Source organism: Salarias fasciatus, chromosome 7 (assembly GCF_902148845.1).
Source record: "Salarias fasciatus chromosome 7, fSalaFa1.1, whole genome shotgun sequence".
In the NCBI taxonomy this organism is placed as follows: Eukaryota; Metazoa; Chordata; class Actinopteri; order Blenniiformes; family Blenniidae; genus Salarias; species Salarias fasciatus.
The window spans coordinates 16,484,581-16,498,218 of record NC_043751.1 but is presented as its reverse complement, the minus strand read 5'-3'; the positions used below and the strand labels follow the sequence as shown (position 1 = coordinate 16,498,218).

Genomic DNA, 13,638 nt, shown 5'->3' with positions numbered 1-13,638 from the left:
TGTGTGTGTGTGTGTGTGTGTGTGTGTGTGTGTGTGTGTGTGTGTGTGTGTGTGTGTGTGTGTGTGTGTGTGTGTGTGTGTGTGTGTGTGTGTGTGTGTGTTTGTGTCTGACGTCTGATTGAGCTCATTTTAATTCTTGCTTTGCTTTGTTCTCTTGCTTTGAGCTGAGTCATTCATTGTATTTCTCCCTCGCATCGCGTCTTTGTGCGAGTCAAACATGCACAATTTTCACACGCACGCACGCACTCACGCACACACTCACGCACTGCTGAGGGTAACTGTTATCAATGAAGCTTGTGAGGAAGGCAAATGCCTTGTCAAAACACACAAACACATTTCTCGCAGCTCATAATGGATGCATCAAATTCCCATTTTTTTGCTTGCAGAAAGAGACAACAAAGGGATGCAGCTGTGCTGAGAGAAGCTGATGGCCTTCTGCCACAGATGCACTCACACTGATTCAGACAGAAATGCCATGGAGGATTTGCCAAAGTCAAATACACCTTCTTTTTTTTTTTCCATAAAATGCCATGAAGCATGCTGGCTTTGCAGCAAGAGGCTGCAAACTCAAAGGCTGCATCACTCAATACGGTGATGAAGATTGAATAATTGTGCAATTATTTATTTTGCAGCTGCTGAATTTAGTACTAAGGGTGCCGAACCTCTCCGTCCTTCACTGACTGGAGTGAATCCAGGCCTCAATCCTTGTGATAGAGTGAGGATCTCGACTGTCACCTCAACCAGGTACAGCCACTTCTGCACGTTCAGAGGAGCCAGATGAGGTGGCTCAGTATTTTTTCAACATTCTGTTGCTGCTCCCTGCTGTTCGCTCCACGAGCCGTGCTCCACTGCTCTGTCGAGTCACAAACGCTCACACGCACACTTCCTGTTACGGTTGAATAAAGCTACTGAACACAACCCGAGAGTTAAGAGAAATTAAAATTCGTTCATGAGACCCCACGGGTGTAAACGAACTGTATCAATATATCTCCACCTGTGTCCCTACTGGACCAAGTGAAGAGGGGAGTGTGGGAAAAGATGCTTAGCAGAAAATGGTTGATAGGACTGAAGTATATTTGTTTTGCAAGCATATGGTCTGTGTTGCATAATGTGAAAAAGAAACTTGCTGAGTAAGGCTTTTCAGAATAAAGAGTGTGTACTGCTGACCACATAGAGGTGTGTGTGTGTGTGTGTGTGTGTGTGTGTGTGTGTGTGTGTGTGTGTGTGTGTGTGTGTGTGTGTGTGTGTGAGACACAGAGAGAGAGAGAGAGGTGGGGGGTGGGGCCAGGGTACAGTTGTTATTAGATTTGGATCCCTGCAGTCTTTATTAAACCTCAGTTCAATTCCAGCGAATAGAGAGAGGAGCGGAGCTGAAGCTTTATGAAACAGGAGGGACACGACAACAGACATACCAATACATTCCTACACACACACACACACACACACACACACACACACACACACACACACACACACACACACACAAACGACAGCAAGGGCATCATACGAGAGCGCAACAGTGATGGCTACTGGTGTCTGCAGTCCATGTAAAAAAAATGCACAAGGTAAAAGGCATGTTGATGACCTGCAGGGACAAGGTGTGGATTTCAGCAGCAGAGGAGGGCGAGGAAACTAAAAAGCAAAGATATGAGACACGAGGAGTTCAATGAAAACTGTGAAGGTGAAAATGGAAAAAGGCATTCGAGGTTGTAAGTATTAAAAGGCTGGGGTGGAAAAGGTTAAGTGGACCCCAGAGTAGATCCAAGTCTGGATGGACTACGTAGGCCAATAAATAACAAGGGAGAGGGACAATCGCACCGCCCCGAGTCAGACCGGGGCTGTGATTCCCCGCATGTTCGTCCTCACAGGACTTTTATGCTTAAAGGAGGGTGAGGGAGTGGTGCAGTCTCTGGCTCATCAGTATTCCACTGAGGGAAAGAGAGCTGGAGGGGGAGAGAGAGAGATGGAGAGAGAGAGAGAGAGAGAGAGAGAGAGAGAGAGAAAGAAAGAAAGATAATTAAAAGGGAGTAGGAGGTAAAGAGGGAAGGGGAATGGCAAGAAATAAAGACTTACCAATCTAAAAAAAAGAAATACTGGGACATTTAAAAGCTTTTTGTGAATGACAGCAGAGAGAGTGAAGCAGCGGAGAAGGCCGGAGAAAAATAAAGAAAGAGAAGAGGAGAGCGAGTGTTGTAAATTATAGTGGGAGGAGGAGGCGGGGGGCGGGAGGGGAGGAAAACTCCGAGGCTGACTCAGAGGGATCCCTCTTCACTTTTCATCTCATCCCTTCCTCCCTCTCCGGTTTGAAGGGAGCTACATCACATTTGCCGTCTTTCATTCTCATTTGCTTTTCATTCCATCCTTCATTCTGTCTTTCCTTCTGTGCCGACCCTCAGGTGGAGACAAAAATAGAACAGGCTAATAGTTACCCTTTATTTTGGGTTCTCTTTTTTGGGAGAAATCACATAAAAGGCTGCCTCTTATGGGACAGAAGCAGAAACTAAATATATTGAACATAGCAGCGACTTGTCATCAATATGTATGAATGATCCCATCATATTTTCATAATCTGCTACACTTCCAGACAAAGAACCAAAATGCCGAGAGTCCTTCACAGTATACAAGTGACTGATTAGCTGTGGACCAGGCATTGATCGTCTGTTGATTGGTAATAGATCAGAGATGGATTGTGTTTTTGCTGACTCATTATTCAGCGGGCTAATCATTTGATTGACCGGCCCGGGTGTCACGTAAATGGTGGTGTGATGAATGAATACGGCGTAATGAGACGACCAGCATCCAGACTGCAGTTTACAGGCCATAACATGAAAGGAAAGACCTGGCGCCGACTGCACGTGACCTGGGTTGACGACTTGACGTGAACGTGGATTTAACGGTTTTAATGTCGGGGAGAAGATTGATGTAAACATGACACTTTGTTTCCTTTTTCATTTCCTTTTGTTTCAGTAAAAACAACACTGTAAATTTTTAATAGAGATCTTCAGATTTTATAACCAACACTTCGATGGATGGCGACTGATACTGTATGGATTTTAAATAGCGAGGAGTGGATTAACAATGTTTTAAAAATCATGTAAACAGTCTACATGAAAACATGGAAACTCACACAGAAGGAAGTTTAAACATTGGTATTTTCATTGTGAGATGAGTGTCAGCCACACAGCATATACTTAATTTCTAAAAATATATAGGATTCTTCGGCTCTGTCTTCAATTTATCGTTATTGAGTCCTGTACGATGAAATGTCTCTTCAGAATTTGCATAAATGGGATTTCAAGGTTTGACACAGATGTTAACAAAAACCTAATTTTAGCCTTGAAAAAATGTTTTTTAAAAGAGGTTTTCATTTACTCATCAACTACTGGGTTCTCTGGTTTCCTCCGACACTCAATAAACAAGGCTGGTGATTTTTAAATGCATCTCGGTGCGTCGTCTTTCTCTGTGTTTGTCTTGAGACTTGACCAGGATGCACCATGACGAGGCACAAGGTTTTCCAAATTTATTCTGCCTGAGATCAGCAGGTGAGGACTTGACCTCTACCTCCACATTTCGATGCCGATGACTGCAAAGCAACTTGTAACTGCAGAAAAGTAGAACGCCTGTTGCCGAAAACCATCTGGAGTCAGTCCCATTCAAACACTGCGCTCAACAGCGGACACCACGGAGCGATTGTTCGTCATAAGCATATCAGTATTTCTGTTGAATATTTATCTGCATCAGTCAATGGCTCCTATTTATGCAGCCCTTGTTCATGTTTATTCATACGCTGACTAACTCCGCAACTGCTGTTTCTGCTGTGTTTCCAATTAGCATTTAGTATGAGGCTACATCTCGGTAAGTTAGATGTATGTTAGGCAAGCATGGGTTTTAATTTCAATGAGCGGGCGCGTGTGGAATGATCCTGTCATCGAGGGCGCAGCATATGGGGATGTTTGGAAAACAAACAAACTAAGAAAGAAAAAAAAAACCCCTAAAATAAAAGATGAGAGTGTAATAGGTGGACAGGTGGTGTGTTCAGCAGGGAGCAGGTAGGTGCGTGGGCCGGACTCTGCACCCCGCTGCTCCTCTGATTGGACAGTAGCGTCCTTGCCTTGAGCTTGTGACCCTGTCCGGTATCAATAACACACACACACACACACACACACACACACACACACACACACACACACACACTTGGAACAATATGAATGACCGGCGAGTAAAATCTGTTAATAAACCGCCTAGCTTCGGGTCTATTTTGTGATAACATTAATCGCTCCTGAGAAACACTGGGCACGGACTCTGAAGCACTCATCCCCAACACCTTTGTTCCTCAAACGTCCCCCTCACACACTACATTAATCCCTTAAATATCCTTCTGGTCGTGCAGGCATTGCTCTTGTCGCGTCGCAAGCAGCATGAGGACTATCCGCAGATACTGATCATGTTTTAAAATGCACTTTTTCGGGACAGACTATTCTTTTTGTCTCTCCTGCGGCGACACTCCTCACATCTATGGTACATATCTGGGCTGGAGGAAACATTAGCCTAATGGATGGAAGCTGTTTGCTAGAGAGCACCTGTAGTCAGTTATAATTTCTCTAAGTGCATGGAGCAAGGAGGCTTTTGGGAACCAGCAGACAAACATTAAAGCATGCATATAAAAAAAAAAGCTATCATGGTTTAATCTGAAGGTCCCAAAATGTGGAACTGAAACCTCATAGAACGTCTCTCAGCTGAAGTTCTAATGTTTTCCTGATGTTACTCAGATCAGTTTTGAATTATCTGTATGCCAATTTGCACTGAAGATGATAAACAAATAATGTTCATGATCGATTGACTGATTGATCAAAACGTTATGATTATTGATGTAACATTATGGAAATGGTATGAGAGTAAATTCCTTGGCACAAAGACGCAAGATGTTTGGTTCTTCAAGATATTAGGTAATCCGTTACTTGCTAAAGGCTTAGGATCAATATAAATAGAGTAATCAATATATTACTACTAAATATGGATAGATGGATCGATATCCCATGCAATGAAAATGGTATAAGACTAAAAATACTATAAAACTGTGCAAGGTCCCAGCCAGCATTACTGGAGTTGTCAGTGGGAGTTTATGTCTTTCACCATATGAATAGAGATTTGTTTATTATACAAATGCTTTGGTGCAAGAAAACATAAATGACAGAGCTGCAAGAAATTGCTCAATGCCAAACAAATACATGTGCAATAAAAGAGAGAGAGTGAAAGAGCAAGAGAGAGAGGGAGAGAGAGAGAGAGAGAGAGAGAGAGAGAGAGAGCCTTCCATATGTGGTTGGATATTAAGACAGCTGGTTGCTGAATACTTGAAGGATGCTGTTTATCTAACTTGTGGGAGGCGATTACTTACATGATACTGCACAGAGACAAGTACGCAAGCAGACAGACACACACACAAACACACAGACACACACACTCACACACAGACACACACAATGGAGCAATAGTCACACTTGCACGCCTCATGCTATGAGCAGACTGAGATGAAGTATAATTAATTCACACTAAGCTCACTGTGGGAAGCTAACAATGATATTTAGGCTAAATTTCACATTGAGAACAGAAATGTCGATTTGCATACAACACACAATCGAGAAGTATTTCTATTTTATTCTATATTACTCATCAGGATCAAGCAGCTTTTTCAAGAAAACTTGTGACGGCATACTTTTATCCCGGTGTTTATTCCTGCAGAGCTGTACATGTACTTAGTTGCTGTTGCTGGGTAACAGACAGATGCCAATGTATTTTAGATATTCTGATTTAAAAACACAGACTATTATGTGAGTGTCTCTCTGTGCCTGCCTTGTGATGGACCAGGGTGTACAGTACCTTGTCTTCTCGGATAACCAGTTGGCATTACAGCCCACTATTCTGAGCTGGACTGATAAAGTCTCTAGGCAAGAGGTCGAGAAAATGTTATTTTTTTAGCTTTTGTCAGTAATGACACACCGGTATTACCTGTACTGTCACAAGCAAATGCAGGAATAATAATATTTCAGGTTTCATATCAGTGAGTTGTCCTCACAGTGTGATAGTTTGTTAAAGTTTGTGCCAATGAAATGTATTCTGAACACATTTCAAAGACGAATAAAAAAATCTTACTGTAGAAAAACTTGAAAACAAAAAGGTGATGCAGAGAATTGCAACTTTAATGAAGGATGGACTTGATTGAAATGATGTACTTGTGTTCCTCATTTGCAATAAAACTCACTAAAAACAGGCACGATCAGACATAATCAAACCTTAACTTAACCTTTGCTCCCAATGATGGCTGGATCAACCTGTTACCAGAGATAACTGGCCCAGGTAAGTTGACAGAAAAAAAGTGTTTTGCAGTGTTTTTCTCAAATCTATGTTATTTAGCGAATGCAAACATGCACATGTGTACAAATGAACGCATCCAATCAATCAAGGGTGTTTTCTGGCGCACTCTAGTGAGTGCTTGTGTGTTCCTAGGGCGCACGACTTCTATAATCGCTGCTTTTTTGAGCCCGTGTAAAGGTAGACCTGTACTAAACCATCAAAACACATTTTTGTCCCTGTAGCTGCTCCAGGTATCCTCCATCGCCCACAGCAGTGTTAATATTCTGCACACACTGGGTGCGGCCCAACCCCATTAATCATGTTTGTGAATGTCTAATCTCAACATTACTTGCACTGGTTTCATTTTCATGGCTGTCCGCAAGATTTATAATGGCGTTTGGAGACCGTGCGTGTTTGTGTGTGCGTGTGTGCGTGTGTGCGTGTGTGCGTCTGCAGGAGATGTAATACACTGTTCCGGAAGCATGCTTTTAAATGTGTCACCTTGTTGAGGAGAAGAACGTCCTGAACGTGCAGTTAATGCTCCCTGTGGGGTGGTGCAAGATGTTGACACAAACATCTCTCCCTTTAAATGTGTGTGCGTTTTGTAACACTCTGCTGTGTTGAGTTTTGTGTTGAGTTTGATCAAGTTGGGATATGTGTTGTTGGTTGGTGTCTTCATTGTGTGCCACAAAAAAAAAAAAAAAAGGGGGGGGGGGGGGGCCTTGACCTGGTTACAGTGGCATGTGTCCTGACTGGTTACCATGGTGACTATAAGTGGCCTTTCAAGGGATGTCCGTCCAGATGATGAGATCAGATTACATCAATGGAGGGAAAGAGCAGAAACAAACACTTAGGCGAGCAAGGGAATGAGCACAGAGAGGGGACGGAGGAGCCGCGGAGCTGGGCCCGGGGGACCTTTTAATGGAGTGACAGCCAACTGAGTCATCTCTCTCTCTCACACACACACACACACTCACACACACGGGCAACACAATCTGATAATCTCTGAAGCATTAATTTCTTGAAACCGCCATTACTGGCAACAACAGACAGACATACATTTGAATGGCAGTCCTTCAACACAGTGTCGTATCAAGTGGATGACGGTCTTGTGGTCTAGTATCAGTCAGCAAGAGAAGAAGGCAGAAAAGATGTGATTACCAACAACAGAGCGTCTGGATGGAGAGCAGCGTGCGGACGCCCCCGCTGGACGGTGGACAGCAGGGCTGTTTGTCTAGACCAACGCCGTCTCCAGACATTGATTGCAGACAACAGACCAGTAGACCAGCGATCACAGAGTGAAGACTGGTGGGAGTTATTCCAAGCATTTCTTCATCATGGATAAGAAACCGGTCAAGGAAATTATATAAACATGGTGCGCACAACTCTGTTTAAGTCTTTGAAACCAAGCAATCAGACCAAGCTCGCCCACGGCTGTGCCTAATAAGAGTGTTTTGTGCAACTAAACATGAAAGATGACAAACTGACTGAGCAACTTTTATTTGCGATTGCAGATTTTTTTTCTTCAGATTTCACCACACAGCGTGGTATCTAACTCTATCTTGTAAATAATTTACATCTTTAGGCACTTTGACATAAAAAAAAAAGAGAAAATGATCAACCGTACCTTCTTGTTCATCATAATCATCAGAGTCATGAGCGTAACCCTCATGGTCCTCACAGCAAGGGCTGTTAGCTAGAAGGTATTACATGCATTAATACATGGCTGAGAAAAGAATCACTTCAGTACAGCAGCAGCCACAATATTCAAACCTGAATGTGCCAATTAACTAACTACAATTAGGCTACTATCACTACTCATCTGTTAGTGCAGTGTCACGTATTACACACACTTCTGCTACTAACACAACATAACACAGAGTTTTAAAAAGGAGGTAATATTTGCCCACTGCCAGAAAACTACCATGCTGGATATATATTGAAAACAACAACAAAAAAAAAACAATAGAAATGTAAGAGACTCTTTATTCAAATGGAGTTTTGGAGAATATGAGAAAACTCTTCAGAAACTGAATGATGGTACTTTAACTCAACTGAGTCTCATGCAATGAGCAAAAACTAACCGCCAACTAATGTTTAACAGCAAGACAAATAAATCAGACGCCTCTCAAAGTGGTTAGGTTAAGCCATGGATTTGATGTGAAATATGTAGCTATAGGGAAATGCGCTACTGGGTTTTACTGTATTTACCGTCTGAGTCCAGATAGTCATCTGCAAACCACAAGTGAAAGCGGGAAAAAGAGAAATTATTACACTGCAAATCTGTGCAATATTACGCAAACACACATTACCGGGATCGCACTAAAGCGTTGAGAACTATAGCATGACTTCTATTGAAAACTAATCATATACGAAACAGCAGCTATGGCATATCGCCTGAACAACGTGCTGCGGCACAATCCTCTACACAAATTACTGCACTAATGCAAATTCAGCCACTGCTTACACATTTAAGCTTCTATAGTAATCCTAGACAAAGACACATCATTGAGACAGTTTTACCCAGTCTGATCTCATCGTAGACATGGTCCTCTTCATCAGCTAGTGATTAACAAGTGGTTGTGTGTGTGTGTGTGTGTGGGAGGGGGGGAAAGACAGGAAAACAGAGATGAGTGTAATAAGTGGTTGTGTGTGTTTGGGGGGTTAGGGACTAATTATCTAACTATAACTGAATCATCAACATGTTTGCAGTCCAAAGCGCTATCACAGCTGGCTTCAGGGCACAAACAATTTTGATGATTTTCACTTGACAAAAATGCAAATTCACGTAGCCCGCTACGAGACCCGGGACAACATGTGCTGGTGTCGTGTTGTGATTGGTTGTGACGTGTGTGTGAATCGCCCTCAGGGGGTCTGAGCTGTAAGAATTCATTGCGCATGTGGGTTTACGCTGGTTTTCACTTCAATTTAGACTTTTTGGCTCACCAGTCACTCTGTCTAGAGGGTTTCCAAAAGTTACTCAGCCTCAAGATTTCTACTTGCCACGACTTGTTCATGGGGAAATTGGATCTGATTAAAGTTACTGTGCTGTCATTAATCCCCAAAATAGGATTTGCAATCATTTTAAATTTAACATTTATGATGGCATTTAAAACATATTATTCTTTTAAATATTTTATTGATTTTAATATTTAATAAATTATTAATTGCGTGCTTTAATGGCCCAAGCAGGATTTCCGTATATCTGCCTCAATTACAGGCTTTTTTCTTTTCAATCCATGTCATGACAAACATATTCAGTAAAGTTACTGTGACTGCTGCTCACCCATATTTCTCCCATCTGTGTTTTTTGGATTATCACAGGGATTTATCACCACAGCCATTTGTCACAAACCAAAATATGTGAAAATGTAATGAGAAGACAGCGAGTTGTGATTATTTGAAATGTAAAAGCCTTTTTCCCCAACTGGAGGCAGTAACACACTACTTCCCCAGTAATTAATTCATTGACATCAGTGTATATGAGTCTCAGTCAGAATTTGTAATGTTTTTTTTTTGTTTGTTTCCGCTTGCCTTTCCTTCTAGAATCATTGACAAGACTGTATCAAACAGGCACTTAAAAAGGTTGCAGACCTCTGCTCATGACCTTTGACAGCCTCTTGAAGTAGCTTGTCCAGATGACAAATGAGATACTTTCCATCTTAGTATCACTATATGCCCTGCAAAACATGCAGTACATCTCTCTCCTGTCATATTCAAGCCATCCCATCATCTAAATAATTTCTTCCTCTTTTCCTAGACCTTCTTTGTCACCTTTTTTTGGCACTTTTTTTTCCCTCCCAGCTTACTTACTCCTGTAATGTGCTTCCCACACCTTTTCAAAATCCAAACTCCTCACCAGTCCACAGTACCACGGACTATTTACATCAGGAAGCACGCCCAAAATTAACCAACCAAACAGTGTTAATACGCTCATGAGACGTGTAGCCACTCACTGTTCCACTGTGACATGGTTGTATAAATCAACATACCCAGAATAAAGATATATCTATTGTATTTGTTTTCAAATAAAAAAACATGTCTTACACCTCCTGCCTTTCATCTGCCTCACCTCTTTTTGTCTTCCTATTGAGAAAAAGGCTCATTACCATTAGGAACTTATCAATTTATGAATGCAGATGAGATGAAATGCATTATATATCAAACTAGGAGTCATCCATCGTTAAACAGTATTACCTCCAGCCAAACCTCTCCATCCAGCAGGGGGATTGGTCACTCCCTTCTAGGACTATAAAAAAATAAACCAACCACAGAGACTTCTCTCACCAAAACAATCCACATGTTCAGAATCTGAATTACCTTGTAGATGCGCAATCAGCTCGCACCGTTGATCTACTTCTTACTATATTCGATCTCAAGATCAAAACAGCACAGCGGATGCAATACAGTAATGGTTACGATGGTCAGTGTTGCATAACGGAGCCAGATGGTTTACTTGGCTGGGCCATGGAGCTGGCAGCCATGCGACTGTAAGCTTGTTTCTTGCATGGCTAACATGAAAGAATGGCAAAACACCGAATGTTCACATTAGTGGCGGGGTTATGGATTCAGTTATAGCGACAGAAAAGTCTGTGACAGCTGATTTATCCGAGTAGTTGGAGGCACACCAGGCTGCTGTAGAGTTGAGTCACATCTACAGTGACATGTGTGCGAGCAACAGTGTGCGTCACAGCTCCACACAATGCCAGATCATTTTGCGAAAAGTGGAAACTGAATTGTTTTATTTGTATCTTTCTTGCACTACTGGCAAACAAAATGGTACACTGTTGTATATATATAAAAAAAAAAACAGAGTGGCTGCTGAAAGTTTGGAAAGGTAAAATAGCAGGAACCAGGAAACAACCAGACAAGGTGTAGTATGTGAAGATCCAATACTTATATGTCGGTTGATAATAAGTGATTTGCATGAGAGTCTGTGTATAAACTCCAAATTGGTTTTCCAAATTGACCCTCAACACGTACTTCCTGTTCCTCTGTATATCCGGGAGGAGCATAAGAGGTCTCAGCAGGAGCGCAGTCCTTCTCTCTCTGGCCTTTCTAAGGACATGAGGGAACTGTTTCCATTAAGCTAATGTGGGTTTGATCCATGTTGATGTATGTGAAGTGGCAGGATGCAGGGTCAATGTAGAGCTGGGTATCTGTGGACAGGTGATAAGAGGAGGGGGAAATAAAGGCAGCTGTGCATTGGGGTTGTGGGGGGAGGGGGATGCACTCTTGGAGTGGAGGGAGAACACACTCTATGTATGCACACAACCAAAAGCACACAGGACCCGTTTGAATTTGCATGCCCTCTCCTTGAAGTAATCACAGATTTACACTGAGATTGTGCACGAATCTCAAGTGGATTCAAACAGGGCCGGGAACTAATTGCTACACTGCAAGGTGGAGGGTTGACACACTGAGGCGTGTGGGAGAGATAGATACAGGGTGAGAAGAATATTATGAAGTTTACCTTCTACGTCATTACAGTCATAGTCTTGAGTGAAGCATGGATGGAGACAAGAGCACACACACAAACACATAAAAGCAAAGCCACTGACTGCACCTCCGAGTAAGGCAGAAAAACGGCACATTCAAAGCACACTGAGAAAGTCAATGAGGTGATAGTTCACAATCTCGAGCACGAATGTCACCGGAAACGACTCGCAGAGCGAGAGGTTACAAAACTGCTTTGTAGCCAGAGAATTAGTGAAGTGATGGCCGACGTAACGGTGAAGGGATGACTGCTTTTTCCTTCTGCAACAAAAAAAACCAACTTTGAAACTCATGCAAGAGATCAGTCATCATGGATTTCCCGGGACGTCCTGAACACCACTGGAGATGATGGAAAGTTGTTGACATGTTATGAAATACAGCTTATTCCCAGCATAAGGGGTGAAGTGTTAGTAGTTGCAGCGAGCCAGAAACATTAAAAACAAACAAACAAAAAAAGAAATGGAAAAATCCCGTTAGACCGGACGGCCTACCTTTGACCCGTTCTCCGCGGTTGAGTTGGATCTCTCCCTCCCCCTGTGGCGTGTAGGGCTTGACGACGATGAAAGTGCGCCCTGGGACGGCGCTGTAGAGTTTCCGTTTGGGCCCACGGGGGCCTGTCAGTGCTGGGGGGGTGTGATGAGGTGGGCTTGGATCTCGCTGCACTGAACCAGGGCTGTAAACAAACACATAGGTTACTGTGGTGATTCCAGGGAGGTGGTAACTGAATCCTGTGGTCACTGACATGGTCGTCAGCGGGACGGCAACCTGGTGACACCCCCTGGTAGTTATAGTGGCCAGGGAGGGATTCATGAGCAAGCCTCAGTACCTGCCAGTCAACAGTCAATAGTCAGTGTTCCATGGGAGAATCCTGAGAGAAGACCACACTCCTCCCAGTCACTCTCACCCCTCTTCTTCTTTTAATTCCCTCACCTCCTTCCGTTATAGCAAAAACAATATCCTTCTTGCTCTCTTGCACCTCCTCCTCCTATCTCTCCCTTCTCCCTCGCATCCTAATCGAGGTAGAAGCAGAAGTAAGTGATGATAAGAGGAAATGCACTGTGTGGGTCTGTCAGATCCGCCTTGAAGCCCCGCTTAGCCAAACACATCCTGAGTTTGTGCTCCAGCTGAAGTCGCCTCCTGAGAGATGGAGAAATGCCCCCCTCCTTCGTCCCCGGCTCCAGACGCTCCGGGCTGGGTTACGGCTCGCGCCTCGTCCTTGGGTCCGGGCTCTCCTGCTGAGGAGGAGAGAGGCTGGGTCTGCTCCCCAACTCCCGCTCCCTTCCCCGGGAGTCCCGCCGCGTCTGCCTCTCCTCTCCCCTCCACCCCTCACACATGCACGCTCGCTCACACACACACTCACACACACTCTGACAATGCTGCTGCTGCCGCTGCTGCTGCTGCTGCTGCTGCCGCCGCTGCTGCTGTTGCGCTCCGTCGCTCCCCTCCCCTCTGACGGCTCGCTCACACTCACACGCCAAAAGCCCTCTATGTGCATTCTAGCTGTGCACAAACAGAGACGGCACCCCCGCCCACCCCTCCTCTAACGCCGCACCTCCACTAGCATGGCATACGCCACCACCAGCATGTCGCTAACACATTGATGACACACACACACACACACACACACACACACACACACACACTAGTCCCAGAGCACGATTGATCTCCTCCTGCCTGTCTGCGTGAGAGTGTGCATGCGCCATGGCTCCCTGAGGCAAGCTGCGAGTGTGTATGTGTGCGCGCGTATGTGTGTGTGTGTGTGTGTGTGTGCGTGCGTGCGTGCGTGCGTGT

General features: G+C 43.9%; 1 protein-coding gene across 2 annotated transcripts in view; it reads right to left on the bottom strand.

Moving 5' to 3' along the window:
* shank3a (SH3 and multiple ankyrin repeat domains 3a) overlaps window positions 1-13,638 on the bottom strand; it is a 119,693-nt gene that overhangs the window by 37,161 nt on the left and 68,894 nt on the right. The window contains exons 12-13 of one of the 2 annotated variants that reach the window (XM_030096899.1): window positions 12,339-12,520; window positions 11,825-11,848 (exon numbers count right to left, since the gene is read on the bottom strand). In XM_030096899.1, the coding sequence (XP_029952759.1) occupies window positions 11,825-11,848; window positions 12,339-12,520 (206 nt within the window). The remainder of the gene's footprint in view (window positions 1-11,824; window positions 11,849-12,338; window positions 12,521-13,638) is intronic. The other variant, XM_030096900.1, reaches the window with a different exon arrangement.